The sequence below is a fragment of the Thamnophis elegans genome, chromosome 12 (genome assembly GCF_009769535.1).
Source record: "Thamnophis elegans isolate rThaEle1 chromosome 12, rThaEle1.pri, whole genome shotgun sequence".
In the NCBI taxonomy this organism is placed as follows: domain Eukaryota; kingdom Metazoa; phylum Chordata; class Lepidosauria; order Squamata; family Colubridae; genus Thamnophis; species Thamnophis elegans.
In genome coordinates this window covers 49,775,245-49,792,023 of record NC_045552.1, presented here as the reverse complement: position 1 = coordinate 49,792,023, position 16,779 = coordinate 49,775,245, and the positions used below count along the sequence as shown (strand labels likewise).

Below are 16,779 nucleotides of genomic sequence, written 5' to 3'. Positions count from 1 at the left end.
TCCAGATCTGATTAGAATTACTGGAACTAGGCAATCTGAAACTTGTTGTTAGTTGTGAAGTTGTGTCCGACCCATCGCAACTCCATGGACAACGTTCCTCCAGACCTTCCTCTCCCCTACCATCCCCCAGAGTCCATTTAAGCTCACACCTATTGCTTCGGTGACTCCATTCAGCCACCTCATTCTCTGCCGTCCCCTTCTTCTTTTGCCCTCCATCTTTCCCAGCATTAGGCTCTTCTCCAGTGAGTCCTTCCTTCTCATTAGGCGGCCAAAGTATTTGAGTTTCATCTTCAGGATCTGGCCTTCTAAAGAGAAATCAAGGTTGACCTCCTCTAGGTCTGACCAGTTTGATCACCTTGCAGTCCAAGGGACTCGCAGGAGTCTTCTCCAACACCAGAGTTCAAAGGCCTTCATTCTTTGGCGCTCTTATGGTCCAACTTTCACAGCCATCCAGCCACCTCATTCTTCTTTTGCCCTCAATCTTTCCCAGCATGAGGCTCTTCTCCAGGGAGTCCTTCCTTCTCATTAGGTGGCCAAAGTATTTGAGTTTTCTCTTGAGGATCTGGCCTTCTAAAGAGCAGTCAGGGTTGATCTCATCTAGGACTGACTTGCTTGATCACCTTGCAGCCCAAGGAGTCTTCTCCATCACCAGAGTTCAAAGGCCTCCATTCTTTGGCGCTCAGCCTTCCTTATGGTCCAAGTTTCACAGCCATACATTGCAACTGGGAAAACCGTAGCCTTGACTATATGCATAAACCCCTTCATGGTTCACTGCCTTGTCGTAGCGAAGGGGCTTATGTATGAAGCTATGAGCTATTCCATGCAGGGCCACCCAAGACGGACAGGTCATAGCAGAGAGCTCTGACAAAACATGACCACTGAAGAAGGAAATGGCAACCCATTCCAGTATCTTTGCCATGAAAACCCCATGTACAGTACCAAAAGGCAAAGAGATATCCCAACATTATACCTAATAGATGTCTAATGCTCTGATATTAGTAGTGACATCTTCCATTAAATTAAACCTGGCATATTTTCTTATTGTGGTATAACCTTTGTTGTTAGCCACAATTATAAAGCAAGCTCAAGTAGCCATAGAAGAGAAATGAACAAATAAGCAGCTCAGAAGTTTTATCTTTCACTTGTAAATTTGACAGCCCTGTATGTTTATTTAAAGTAAACATGTTTGGGAAAGCTGCTATATATATGGATATTAGGGATCTTAAAATAGTTTTGTGCTAAAACGTGAACATCTGTTTAAATATTTTTTTGGCATTGTATGTACAGAATACTTTGCATTTCTTAGTACATGTGTAAACACACACCATGATTTCCAGCAGGGTATGTACTAAAAATTACCCTGTGAGTTGAAACTTAATAATATTCTGAATGCAAAATGTTGAATTACACCAGAGATCTAGGGCTTCAAATTCTTCTGCTAGATTAGTGGGGAAATTTACTACTGAGAATCTCCTTTCTCCTGAATAGGTTACCCCCCCCCCCCCAACTTAAACAAATGAACCAAATCTCAAGTTAATGGATTTCAAATGGTGGTATCCAGAGGGGTTTTTAGGAAGTATATTGAGAAAGTCTTTGGACTTTCAAAGCAGCTCCTAACCATATGGAATAGATTCATCACTACTTATTATTTGTAATGACAGGGCACTCAAGAGCGGCTTTAAGATGGAAAAGTACGTTAGATTCTTCTTGGTGGGCAAGAATTGAAAATTTTTTGAATTTCCAAAGACTGAGTATGTCAGGAAATGGATTCTTCTTCTTGTGCCATATCTGTCATTGGACGTTGGCAATCATGTTGGTGATCCTATTTTTATCAACAGCCTCATGAGTTTTGTCCAAACCAGTCTCTTAAGTTTTGAAGCCATACTGTTCTTCTTCTGCCTTCCCTCTTTCCTTGGAGCATTTTAAGTGAAGTATGCCATACTTTTCTGGGTGTGGCATCATCACATGTCCAAAATATTCTAACTTTCATTTTTTTAACGGTTTTGATGATCTCCCTTGGCTTTCCTAGACGGCTTATCACTACCTCCTTTCTGATTTTGTCCACCGAATTTATATGTACCAGCCCCCTGTCAATCCACATTTCAAATGCTTCAAGTGACTTTCTGTCAGAGACCAACTCTCCACTCTATGGAGATAGAAAAGATGTACCCTGTTTCCCCAAAAATAAGACTTCCCTGGATAATAAGCCCAATCAGGCTTTTGAGCACATGTGCTAAAATAATCCCTCCTCCCAAAATAAGCCCTCCCCAAAAATATTGCAACACAGCAGCAGCCATGAGGTGACCATGCTTGCTACCTCCTGCACCTCAAAAATAATAAGACCTCCCCAAAAATAAGGCCAAGCGCTTATTTCGGGGGTGAAAATAAAATAAAACCCTGTCTTATTTTGGGGAAAACATGGTAGGATTTGACAAGCTTAATTTTCAATCTTAGGCTTTTGTCGTGACTGCAGAAGGGTTAAGGATTTCTAATCATATATAAGAATTAATATCAGCTAACTTTTCTGAGTGTGGATGACCTCTTCAGTGGTGATTCAAATATAATAGTTTTATTATTTGGGAAGAAATAAATCTGTAATGCATCAAGAATTAATATTTTAGAGATACCCAAATCAATGTCCGCTATTTTTTTGTTGATTGTTGAGAAAAGGGACAACTGAAGTGCTGATATTTGTTTTCTCATGTTTATTTTAACATTACTTTTGCAGTAGCGATCATTCTAGACTAATCTTCATATGCATGAGTATGTAATGGATTCATGGATGCTCTTGAGGCTCAGGGATAAGAGATGATACCTATGAAATAACAGAATAACAGAGTTGGAAGGGATCTTGGAGGTCTTCTAGTCCAACCCCCTGCTTAGGCAGGAAACCCTACACTACTTCAGACAAATGGTTATCCCATCTCTTCTTAAAAACTTCCAGTGTTGGAATAATAATAATCAAATGAGAGGGTGGAACCCCCAATTGGTTAATAGTCAAAGAAAAAAAAAACACTAATAAATAACTTCCCTTAATAGGGAGAGCACTTAAAAATGGCTGGCAGGAAGTTTGTGCTCTCAAACTTGTAGGAATCTATTAATGGAATCTTACAATAAAGTAGATTTAACTCATCTGATTTTGTTTCCTCCTATCTCGTTTACTAGGTTAGGTTTACTCTCTCTGGCTCTCTTTCTGTATGCATATGTATAACATTTTAAAAAATAATAATGCTTCCATTCTCTTTCTCTATACACAAAACTTAACAGAACACATTAATAGAATATAGAATACACATATTATTTAAGGCACCCATTTTAACCGCATAGCTCTGTAGGGATTTCAAACCAAGGATTTAAGACTTTTTTTTTAAATGTATCTTCTTAAAACCAAATTCCCATGAGAATTATGACTGTCATTAGAATTACATGGTTAAATTGATTCAGTCCTAACTTTTATCCCAGCTAAAGTTGGGTGAGGGGATAAGTCTGTAAGAAAATGAACTGTACAATCCAATAACCTAATCCTGAGCCTGGTTAAGTAAGTAATTATATCTGCAGAGTTATGTAGTTTTAGGTTCATTGGACATGTAGAGAACTTAACTAAGAAGTGGAGCCTGGAGACAGGAACAAATAAAGGACACTATATTGCCAAAAGTATTCGCTCACCCATCCAAATAATCAGAATCAGGTGTTCCAATCACTTCCAGGGCCACAGATGTATAAAATCAAGTACCTAGGCATGCAGACTGTTTTTACAAACATGTGTGAAAGAATGGGTGGCTCTCAGGAGCTCAGTGAATTCCAGCATGGAACTGTGATAGGATGCCACCTGTGCAACAAATCCAGTCGTGAAATTTCCTCGCTCATCAATATTGAACAGTCAACTGTCAGCTATATTATAAGAACGTGGAAGTGTTTGGGAACGACAGCAACTCAGCCACGAAGTGGTTGGTCATGTAAACTCGTCCATCAAATGCGCTTCTGGAAGAATGGTCAAAAATTCCCATAAACACACCCCTAAACCTTGTGGACAGTCTTCCCAGAAGAGTTAAAGCTGTTATAGCTGCAAAGGGTGGACCGACGTCATATTGAACCCTATGGATTAGGAATGGGATGTCGCTTACAGTAAGCTCATATGCGAGTAAAGGCAGGTGAGCGAATACTTTCGGCAATATAGTGTAGCTCGCTTTTTCTTTGATTGCATGTGCCAACTAAGTCTTGTTTCCCAAAATAAGTTTATCCCTGGATTGTCTTTTTTTTCCGTTTAGGGTGGCCTGAAAAACAGTAAACACGAGTGCACGCTGTCGTCGCAGGAATATGTCCACGAACTGCGATCGGGTATCTCAGAAGAAAAACTTCTCAACTGCTTAGAATCTCTGAGAGTGTCTCTGACGAGCAATCCAGTAAGGTAGGTTTGGGAAATTGTTGCTCAGAACCGTCGCAGAGTAGGAATTTGCAAAATATTGTATACCAAGTTGAAACAAAATGTAGAATTTAGGCCAACCACATAAAAAAAAAGCCACAGTGGGTGGTTTTTTTTTTTTTTGGCCTATATATTATCTTATTTATTTAGTTCTCTGCCAGGGTGGTGTGGTGGCTCTCTCTGGGCACAATGAGAATGTATCTGCTATGAACTCGGCATTGGTGACAGGAAGGGCATCCGGCCAGTAAACACTTTACTCTGTTCAGTTCCTCCGACTCTATCCCAATGCAAGGGATTATGTGATTATCAAAAGACAAACAAGTAGTAGCCCAGTAGTAGGCCTATAAATTTATTAAATACTAATACTATGGTAGTGCAGTGGTTGGAATGCAGAATTGTAGGCTAATTCTGCGGACTGCCAGCAGTTTGATTCTCGCCGGCTCAGGGTTGACTCAGTTTTCCATCCTTCCAAGGTTGGTATACATAAGGACCCAGATTGTTAAGGGACAATATGCCGACTCAGTAAACTGTTTACAGAATGCTGTAAAGCACTGCAAAGCGATATGTAAGTCTAAGTACTATTGCCATTGTTAACTCTGCCCAGTGCTAGCAGTTCGATCCTGGCCAGCTCAAGGTTGATTCAGCCTTCCATCCTTCCGAAGTGGGTAAAATGAGGAGCTAAATTGTTGGGGGGCAATATGCCGAATCTGTAAACCTCTTAGAGAGGGCTGGAAAGCACCGTGAAGCAGTATATAAGTCTTAAGTGCAATTGCTATGGCTACTAAAAATGAGATAGCGGCTTGTATGAAACAAATGGCTCCAACCCATTAGATATTCTTTTGAATTGATATGCTCGTACACTGCATAAAGCCATTTTCCTTGAAAATGTATTGGAAGGATAGGCTCTTTTATTTTTATTTTTTTCAGCTTCAGATTTTAAGGGACTGATCCTGTTATTTACCTCTGGTAAATGAGGCACAGGGCTGAACATTAAAGCTGTTGATGGGTAAGCTGTGAATACTTCTATATGCACCAACATATGGCCGGTGTGCTAATATTATGCCTTGTTGCATTCAGAACCTATCCTCAAGCTGTCTTTAACTTTGTAATTGGAATACATTAAACTGGGCTTGACAGTTTGCCTCACTTGGTATGCAAGGGATTTTTGGCAAGCCTGCTTTCCAGAAATGCTGCCCCTGTCTTAAACAGGAAGTTGAAAAGTAACTCCTTTGCCTGCTGGAATTTCCCATGGACTATCCAGGAAAAGAAAATAAGGGGGATTGGAAATGTGGGACGCCTCTAAGGATAACCAACCTCTGTGAATCTATGGGCGATGTTTGTTTACTCCTCTCTAAATCCAACCCTAACCCTAAGTGGAATTTCATCCCCATTTTCCTGTGTATTTATCCAGGAAACGGAAATTATGAATTGGCTTCTGGAGTAAACTAGTTGTGCTTTAGTGAAGTGTTGTAGCTCAGTCAAGTCCTGTTTTTTACTGTGTTGTATCTGGGTAACTAATTTATTTTCTATCCAGATAGATAGATAGATGGATGGATGGATGGATGGATGGATGGATGGATGGATGGATGGATGGATGGATGGATGGATGGATGGATAGATAGATAGATAGATAGATAGATAGATAGATAGATGATAGATAGATAAGATAGATAGATTGATTGATTGATTGATAGACAAACAGACAGACAGACAGACAGCAATAGCACTTAGACATATACCGCTTCAAAGTGCTCTACAGCCTTCTCTAATCAGTTTACAGAGTCAGCATATGGCACTCAACAATCTGGGTCCTCATTTTACCATCTTCGGAAGGATGCAAAGCTGAGTCAATCTTGAGCTGGTGAGAATTGAACTGCCTGCAGTCGGCAGATTTAGCCTACAATACTGTATTCCAACCATTGCATTGCCACAGCGCCTAAGACCTACTACTTGGCAGATAACTATCCTATCTATAAATCAATCAATCTCTCTCTCTCTATCTATCTATCTATCTATCTATCTATCTATCTATCTATCTATCTATCTTTCTATCTATCTATCATCTATCATCTATCATCTATCATCTATCTATCTAACTCTATCATCTATCTGTCTGTCTGTCCGTCCGTCCGTCCATCCATCCATCCATCCATCCATCCATCCATCCATCCATCCATCCATCCATCTATCTATTTATCTATCTATTTGTCTTTTAATGATCCCATAATCTCATCATCTCAAGGCTGAGTCAACTTTGAGCCTGATGAGATAGATAGATGGATGGATGGATGGATGGATGGATGGATGGATGGACGGACAGACGGACGGACGGACGGACGGACGGACGGACAGACAGACAGACAGACCTTGTTTATATGTGACCTTTCAGTATTCATTTTTGGGGTAGGTAGTTGGTCCTAGAATAAGGAAGTGTTGTAGACCACATTGCGTAGCAATAATTTATACATGGAAAATATCATAGTTCTGCTTACACTTGTATGATCAAAGAGTTGCTGTAAAAATACAGAAGCACATTGTTATTCTGAGAAATCCTGCTTATTTTCAAGCAAACAAAGGAACTATGCAACTCAAGCGCATGAGCTTAAAAATATGCAGGCAGAGAGACTAGGAAATAAACTCAGATCTTGAGAAGAGTATTGTGTACTCCCATAACATTCTTGTTTCCAATTCTCGTTCAGTAGTTTTCCTCTGGAAAAGTTCAGGAGATCCTGCATAATAGATTTTTTAAAAACTCTTTTTGGAGAAAATCTATAAACAAAATAGAAAACAGATAAAGATAAGCGAATAAAGCACAAATGAGTAAAAAAAGGTATCTAAAATATGGAAATTATACAAGGGAATCATTTTCTGGTATTATTAAATTATGGATGATTGAATATATTATATTACTTTCAGGAGCTAAAGTTATTATGAGCATAATAGAAAGGGATAGACCGTCTTCTGCCTGGACTAACTGCCCAGAGTCATGGGAAATTGGGTGACTTATAAATTTAATAAATAACTACAATTTAGTGATCTTAAGAACAGGACAGCTTTATGCATGTGACTGGCTGTTATGGCAGCCAAACCATATTTTCAGTGGCCATTGGAAATGGCATTTATTTCCAATCATGAATGTGTAGGTCACTTGTATTTTCATTGCCGTTGTATGAGTCCCTCCGGGAATAGGGCGGCATATAAATAAAATAAAATGAACCTAAATAAATGAACCTTGTATTGAATTTGTATTTTCATTGCTGTTTCTTCTCTTTGTCACCTTATGTTTTGGAAGAAATATCACTGATTTTTGAAGATAGACATTAAACTGGAATAATGCATCTCCCAAAAAAAAAAGTAGTTCTCCTCCCATTTGGTCCAAAATGTTAAGGAGAATGTTATAATAAAACCAGAATGCAAATTTTACTGTGTCACCTTAACCCCTGGCAATCAAAGAACAGCTGAAAATAATAAACCACGTGAAAAAAAATACATAGATGGATGGAAAATAAGTTCATTACACGGAGCTTTTAAAACCAGGTCCTACCCAGAGACATTAAGTAAATTATGCAATAAATCTTAATGTATCTGAAATAACTCACCAAGGTAACCTCTGTAATTATTCTTTGCCATGCTTGGTACTGTTGTTCATGCTCCAGTAGAAAGTTCAATTTTCATTTTTGACCCATTTTATTTACAAACAGAGATCCTTGATCCGGGGTTATTCCATTTGACATTAATTGCCATTTATTGTTTGTTTGAAAAATACATTCTATTTTCTCACTGGACCTTACCATATGCAGTATTCATCCCACGTGGACTGTATAAAATCTACTTCTAAAAATCCCTTTCTTTTGCTGACTGTGGTGAAGTGAGCAAAAGAAATCAACATGTCATTATTTTCTTTAATTTATCAAATTTATTGGCCGCTCATCTTTTCCGTTCAATTGTATAGAATGCGAAGGATGTGTGTCTTATTTTTATAGTTATAATGTACGCTGAAGATGGCATTTAATTTCGTTGTACAAGATGCAATGACAATACAGTAAACTAAACAAAATAAACTAATCTTACCACAGGGTAACTCTGGGTGGCTTGCAGTCATAAACATGTATGTATACATGCACATTAAGACATATGCGAAGGGTGGGGGGCGGAGTGGAAGGAGGTGGGAACTGTGAATAGAAGAGTAGAGTAGAGTAGATATTAGAATGAAAGAAAAGTATAGAATAGAATAGAATAGAATTGAATTTTATTATTTGTATGCCACCCTTCTCCGGGAGGGACTCAGGGCAGCGAACAACTCAAAAGGGGAAAAGGGGAACATAGAACAGAATACAAGTAATTAAAATAACCAAGAATCACACAACCATACAAGTCGAGAGGGGAGGGGAACTCATCAACCCCAGGCCTGCCGGCAAAGCCAGGTTTTGACGGCTTTTCGGAAGGCCTGGAGAGAGGTGAGGGTCCGAATCTCTGCGGGGAGTTCGTTCCAGAGGGCCGGAGCTGCCACAGAGAAGGCCCTCCCCCCGGGTAGTAGCCAGGTGGCATTGGCTGGTAGACGGAACCCGGAGGAGGCCAACCCTGTGTGATCTAATGGGTCTTTGGGAGGTAATTGGCAGCAGGCGGTCTCTCAAGTACCCAGATCCAATACCATGAAGGGCTTCATAAGTTACGACTAGCACTTTGAAGCGTATCCGGAGACTAATCGGTAAGCAGCTCGCAGAGGATAGGTGTAACGTGGGTGTACTGAGGTGCACCACAATCGCTCACGCGGCTGCGTTCTGGATGAGTTGAAGTCTCCGAATACTCTTCAAGGGCTGCCCCATGTAGAGAATGGGGTGATAGTCATAGGTTACTAAATAAGCAGTCAAATCATACTAGGAAACAAAACAATATAAGTTGTAGAAATACAAGCAACATGGTTATAACCATAAGTGGGAAGAGATAGGTAATAGGAAGGATGAGAAGAATAATAGTAACACAGTCTTAGTAGGCAATATGATAGTGTTGTGGAAATTAGTTGTTTAGCAGAGTGATGGCATGTGGGGAAAAAATTGTCCTTGTGTCTAGTTGTTCTGGTGTGCAGTGCTCTAGAGCGTTGTTTTGATGATAGGAGTTGACACAATTTATGTCCAGGATGCGAGGGGTCTGCAGATACTTTCACAGCCCTCTTTTTGACTCGTGCCATATACAAGCCCTGGATGGAAGGCAGGTTGGTAGCCATTGTTTTTTTTCTGCAGTTCTAATTATCCATTGGAGTCTTTGTCTGTCTTCTTTGGTGGCAGAGCCAAAGTAGATAGTTATTCTGACAGTTATTCAAACCAGACTGTTACTTGATCAACCACCTCCTAACTTTGAGTAAACATGACTTTCAGATGTCACTTCCAAGGTAGAGAAATGTGATTTGAGTCCTTGGAGACCTATTTTTGAGAGTTGCTCAAAACTGTTTGTATTGTTGAGTGCAAGACACCAACTCCATCAACTCTTTCACAGCTGCCCTTTGCCTGTTAATTGCTGTAGCATTCTTCTCACCAATGAAAGTTATCTCTGTTTTGCAAGGCTACACATTAAACTTTCCCTATACTTTCCCTTTTAGTTTTTTAGTTTTTTTTTTACTCTTCATTGTCCTCTTTTGTTAAAAGGGCGATGCTTCTGCTTATCTATATTTTGGTGCTCTCATTTGCTTCTGTAGTTTCATCCGCTCTCTTTGTTCAGCTGACTTTGAAATTTCCTTTTAACATACTGCTGAATTTGGCATTGTTGGGTTCTATCAGAAAAAATATCTCTGTAAATGCTTTAATATTTTCACTTACTCTGTATAATTCTCGCTTCTTGTTCCATCACTATCCTGAGTGATGACTATTCATCTCCTTTTTTCTTTCCTCCCTCCTTTTCCCTTCCCTTCCCTAATCTCCTTTATTTTTCTAATTTAAATTACTTTGAACCTTTTTTTTAGAATGTAACACTATATTTTGAGGGCCTTCCAACTTCAAAAAAAAATGGGGCCACCAGTTCTTCATCATTGAGGTAAATTTTGGCAAAACCACAAGGCTTGATTTTCTGTAGGACAAATGTTGCAGAATTACATCACCTCTGCAAATTTAATTTCCAGAGTTACAAAAGTCAGAATCTTTCAGATGTCATAGAAAATTGAGGATGGTTTGTGTGGCTTATTGCTAGTTATATGAAAGCCTTGATTCTGACTCCTCTTGAGTCTCTTTAAAATGCATGTTCTGAAGTGCTTCTCAATTGGTAATCAGTTTTAACCTTGATGGCTCTGCAGAGACATCTAGTGACTTGAATTTTGCATGCACGCCAAAGGTAAACTAATAAACAACGGCAAACGTGAACACACATAGAGAAACCCAACTGCTCAAATGTTCTGGTGTTCTAGATTTCATTGTTGCTTCTTGGTGTTCCTCATGCCAATGTCCAGAATTGTTGAGTTTTGTCAAAAAAAAAAGGTGGGGAAAGGATGGTAATCGTACATTTTTGAAGTGGAAACCATATTTAGGGTTTAGTGGATGTCCAAAGTTTCAGAAAGCTTAAACCATTAACAGGATGTTACGGATTTTGACACATTTAATGCTCCACTCATTTATCTTCCATGCAAGAACTAAACTTTAGATGCTGAGCATAAGTTATTTGAAATAATCAAACGCAGCATTGTCATTGTGGTGGTGTTGTAAGTGTCTCCGTTCATTTTAATTATTTGTATTTGTGTGGCAGTTCATCTGTGTGGAAAATTGGAAGAATTTGAGGATCAAGAATATAAATGTCAAAATAATACTTTCTGGAAATAGAGAGGGAAAAAAATAGAATAAAGTTAATTATTGTAAGGCTGAGGTTTTAATTTTTTTCCCAAGGTGGATTTGCCTACATAAGCATGCTTTAGAAAATAGAAAATTGTGCAGTCCAGACGATCCAGGCCAAATGGTTATAGTTTTGTAAACATACTGCATCTGTAAATGAAGTTCTTCACATGGCAACAATAGAAAAATGAGATCTATATCTATATATTACCACAACTTTCCTGTCTGCAACTGTTAACTGGATGAAATGGTGCTTCATAGGGGAACAATATTTGTGAAGCTGACCTGACTGAAGCCATTTTTGACCTTTTCAGTGTTGCCACACTGGAGTTGAGGAATAGGGAGGTGGGATTTGAGATAGAGGGGATTCTGTAGCCAAAACAAAATATTTTCTCTTGAGAACCAAGGTCATTCTCACACCTGGTCAGAGGAAAGCAGAGTGATTGTACCCGGTCGCCAGACCTCTCCATGATTGGACCATGTGACTGATTGTTTTGAGCAAGTAGAAAAAAACTTTTACTTTTAATTAGGGGGAAACCGTGGGAGACTTCAGAGTCGGTTTTCACCAGATATGTGCCGCTATGATATTTCCAATAAAGCTATTCTTCGAGGAATCTACCTGCCTCGGGGTTTTCCTTGCTATGGGTCTATTACTTGGAACCCTGATAATGTAAACCTATGTAGTTCAAATGGGCTAATAGACAAAATGCATCCAACATGTGAACCATGATTCCATGCAATATTGAGATTTATGATCACTGCAGTGCTTTTGTACCACTGCCTGGAGGGTCAGTTGACTGGTTCCGGAGCCACCCTCCTGAGGCTGTCTAGACTGGCCTCTCCTTCACCTGTTGAAGACAGGTAGACTAATCCTGACCAGGCCTTCAGAGGGCGGCCAGCTGCAGTCAAACCAGCAGGAAGGACTAAGGTTGTTATGAAAGCAGTGTTCCAATGTTTAAGGGGCTGCCATAAAGAAGATAGGGTCAACTATTTTCCAAGGCACCTGAAAGGCTGGACAAGAAGCAAAGAATGAAAAATAAAATAAAAGAGAAAACCAACCTAGAAATAAAGAGAAATTTTCTGACAATAAGAACAATTGATCAATGGAACAGCTCGCCCCCAGAAGTTGTGGATATTCCAACACTGGAGGTTGCTGAGAAGACATTGGACAATGAAGGGTGTGTCAAACGTTTCAGCTTTCAATTTCTAAACCTTAGGGGTGCTAAAAAGGTGTTGAGGATTGTAAATATGTTTTGGTTACTTTAATATAATGTAGATGTGCTTGGTAAGTAAGTACATAAATATCATAACTTGGTAACATTTTGTGGGACAGCCATTCTGCCTGAAATGGTATGGGGTTTGCTGCTTGAGGAAATCCTACACCAAGGGGTTTGGATTTGAAGACCTCCTCTCCAACTCTGTCATTCTGTTATTCTCCCCCTTGATTAAAGTTTGGATTTTCCATTTGAAATGCTGATGATTGATAAATGAACGATGGCTCTTATATTTTGAGTACATACCATGTTTCCCCCCAAAATAAGACTGGATCTTATATTAATTTTTGCTCCAAAAGATGCATTAGGGCTTATTTTGGTTAGGTCTTAATTTCAGGGAAACATGATACTAAATACATCCATCTAGCTGACAATCTTACCTGGGGTTTATTTTTGGGGTAGGTCTTATATTACGAGCATCCTGAAAAATCGTTCCAGGGTTTATTTTCCAGTTAGGTCTTATTTTTTTTGGGGGGGGAAACAGGGTATTTCTGTTAACTCTGATTGCTAAGCATGGAAGCTCATCTGCCTACGTCATGCTGAAAGTCCTATTAATAAGCAATAACCATCAGAATGTTCATTTGTAAAGTACACACCGGAGCAAGCATGAAATAATTTGCAATTTCTTTTTTTTTTTTTACAGTTGGGTTAACAATTTTGGATATGAAGGCCTTGGGCTTCTCCTGGATGTCCTTGAAAAACTCCTTGATAAGCGACAGTAAGTATAGAAGGTATAAGAAGCAATAAAGGGAAGCAAAAAAGAGTGATTAATATAGGACTGTCAGTTAATGTTATTATTATTAATTTTCAGGCAAGAAAGTATTGACAAGAAAAATCAACATAAGCTTATACAGTGCCTCAAAGCCTTTATGAATAATAAGGTAGGAATTTTAGCCCTGGCTGATTTCTCTCTCCCTCTCTCTCTCTTAAGATAGGTTCACTTTAACTGGTAATGAATGACTGTCTTTAAAGAAAGAGATGACTTTAATGAAATGGAAATTTGATCTACTAATGATGATGGTTTGCCTGTAGTTTAATATTGCCGCAAAGAATTTGGAATAAGGCGAAACCAATTCATATGTTATTTTAAGGCTTGAAAACGGCATCAAGTATACCGAAGTGTTTCCTTTTCTTCTGAGAACTGGGAAAGAAAAAACCCACAACCCTTATATTTTTTTAAAGGTCAGCTCTTCCCGACTAGGAAGCCAAAGTCATGCAGGGTAATATTACTTTTATTATAAAGGTACAGGAAGGGAATCTTGCAATGCCTCCCCCCCCCTCCCACCTTTATCTTCGTGGAAACTAGGGAAGGTCTCGCCAGAGATTTTTTTTTCCAGGTTACAGCTCTGGCCCCGACTCAGATTACTTTTATCTGATTATTGTCTAGGAAGCAGCTGTTCTTCCTGACCCCCAAGCTCACTCCTTCTGCTTATTACAAAGCTTCAGTGATGTGGAATCCCAACATAATGTCATACAAAAAGTAAAACTTGTATTGAGTTACCCAACTTTGGATAAATCTCTCCACTCTCCTTGTGAACTTCGGGGCCCAAATTTAGTGCTTTAATTTTAGGAAGAAGGTGTAAGGGGCTATGTGAGGGTGTGGAAATGTGGTAATGCCTTGAACTACTTGAAATTATTCTCAGTATATTTCTAAATTCAGAAAAAAGACAGAGAAACCGAAATCTCCTTCTAGTTTTTACTTCCATGTTGTTTGGAAGACTTAGAAATTTAATTTTCTAGGCAATTTTTTTCCATAGGGGGAAAAAAAAAGACGGCATTAAGAGAACATAGGCAGGGAAATAACAAGCTACGTAGTATTCAAGCTGTGTTTCCATCATGAAATACAATTATCTTCCTGATAAGCATAGCCAAAATACACAATTGCAATATTTTAATGGACACATATTTTTTCCAGTACAGTTGGAATTTTCTGCATAGGGGAGATTTCTTTTTTCTAGAAGCCTGACCCTTTTTAAAAGTATGATTTATTGAACCTGGCGAGACTCCGTTGTCTCCATCAGTTCCTCCGTTTATGCTATAGGACTGTAAGCCTATAACACACGTGCTCAAAGTGGCACATGAAGCCATGTTGCCCTGCATGTATGGCCTTGCCTGTTTGCCTTCCGGGTTTGTGGTGCCACCCTTTGTTTTTTTAAAAAAAATCATTTTCTTTCTATCCTACCTGTTCTGACCACCCTCTTCCCACACCAACACACTCCGAGTCAAAGATACTTTCTGGAATTTATTAACAGACAGACAGGTCCTTGGCAGCAAGCCGGCACAGATAAGCCGTGGCAGCAATCCAGCCTGCCAAGCTCACAATTCCAAGCTCACATTAGTTCCTGCGTTGACTTCTGCAAGAGGGGCGTGTGTACAAGCAGTCCTTTATAGTCTGGAGAGGAGCCTAATGACCACCAGCTGAGTGCAATTACCTCCTGTACTTGTGCAACTGTTCCTGATGCCTATTAGCTCTTCGGTGCCGGGCATCCAGGAACAACTCACTGCTGGCTTCCAGATAACTCTCCCTTGTCTGCTCCCCACTGGTCCAAGGTTCAGGTGCCTCCTGGTGGCCAACCAGTTTCTCTGCGCCCTGCTCGGAGTCAGAACCCTGTCCAGGGCTCTCCACTTCCTCCAGAGCCGACTCATAGGGCCCCTCGCTGTCGGAGTCTGGTGGCAGCTCCAACGGCTCTTGCTGGGCCACAATACCTACCTAACTTCTGGTCATGTCACCTACCTACAAAAAAGAAAGGAGAGAGAGAGAGGAAAAGAGAAGCAAATCAAAACAAAACCAACAACGGAAAGTCTTCTATCCATCATCTCTTGCCCGCTTCAATACTTTTTATTGCTATGCTTTTTTTTTCTTTTTGATTTGTCTCCCATATTCCTCTCTAAGATATTTATCTCTTTCTGCATCTGCTTATTGGTTGCTCAGTCTTTTTCCCACCTCTACCCTCCTCCACTGATGAGCTTTGGTTAGGGATTATAAAGCTTGAAGATTGAGTGTGCTGCAATCTCATATTTTTTTTAAACCATTCCTTCTCTCCCCCCCTCCAAGTATGGACTACAAAGAATACTGGGAGATGAACGAAGCCTTCTCTTACTTGCCAGAGCAATTGATCCAAAGCAACCCAACATGATGACCGAAACGGTGAAAATACTCTCTGCCATTTGTATCGTGGGAGAAGAAAACATGTAAGTCACAGAACTATGAAGTGTATTTAATTAATTAAATAAATTTATGAACCCTACTTCTAGGGCATCTGCTTTTCATTATCAGTTTAACTTTGCTTTGTTTGTTTGTTTGTTTTATTAGTTTTGTATGCTGCCCACTCCCGAAGGACTCCGGGCGGCTAACAATAAAACAGGGAAAGGGGATAAATAAGACGATACAACAATATTAAAATACACAACAGTCACAATTGAAGCGGGGCTGGATACTTCAACAGCCCCCAGCCTGACGGAACAGCCAGGACTTAGTAGCTTTACGGAAGGCCGGGAGGGTAGTAAGGGTCCGGATCTCCACGGGGAGCTCATTCCAGAGGGCTGGAGCAGCAACAGAGAAGGCTCTCCCCCGGGGGGTCACCAGCCGAAATTGGCTGACAGATGGAACCCGGAGAAGGCCAAGCCTGTGCGATTGAATCGGTCTTTGGGAGGTAATTGGCAGGAGGCGGTCTCTCAGGTACCCAGGTCCGATGCCATGCAGGGCTTTATAAGTAACGACTAGCACCTTGAAGTGTGTCTGGAGACCAATGCTTTAATACGTTGACCTCCATATGTTTCCTCTTGGCCTTTGACTTCCGAAGAAATTTAAGAGTTCTTTTATGACTACGCCTCTGGAGGATATACACATCTGCGATCTCCTAGTTTGGTCGTGTCAAACTCCCCCATTAACTTTGCTTGTGAAAAGGTTGCAAATCATGATCATGTGACCATGGAGTACTGTGCTAGTCACTTAATGATAGTAACCAGTGCTGGCCAGAACTGCCATCATTCATAAGTGTTAATCACGCAGAAGTGAGCTTCAAAAGTGTTAGCAACGGATTCACTGCCCTGTTGCTGATTGGGCATGGCCGTGGTGGACATTTCCTAGTCGTCCTCCTGCATCATGGTGGGGGGATTATTTTTTACCTTACCCAGGCTACGGAGGCTTTCCTTAGCCTCTGGGAGGACAAAAACTGCCTTCCCCGAGCTCTGGAGGCCCTCCGGAGGCCGGAAACCTTTGGGAGGCCCATTTTCCCCCTCCCTCCATGAGTTTCCATGTGGGCCCTGT

General features: G+C 40.2%; 1 protein-coding gene across 2 annotated transcripts in view; it reads left to right on the top strand.

Moving 5' to 3' along the window:
- Window positions 1–16,779, top strand: part of DIAPH2 (diaphanous related formin 2) — a 339,263-nt gene that overhangs the window by 46,646 nt on the left and 275,838 nt on the right. For both annotated transcript variants that reach the window (XM_032227728.1, XM_032227726.1), the window contains 4 exons: window positions 4,269–4,408; window positions 13,153–13,227; window positions 13,321–13,390; window positions 15,565–15,701. In XM_032227728.1, the coding sequence (XP_032083619.1) occupies window positions 4,269–4,408; window positions 13,153–13,227; window positions 13,321–13,390; window positions 15,565–15,701 (422 nt within the window). The remainder of the gene's footprint in view (window positions 1–4,268; window positions 4,409–13,152; window positions 13,228–13,320; window positions 13,391–15,564; window positions 15,702–16,779) is intronic.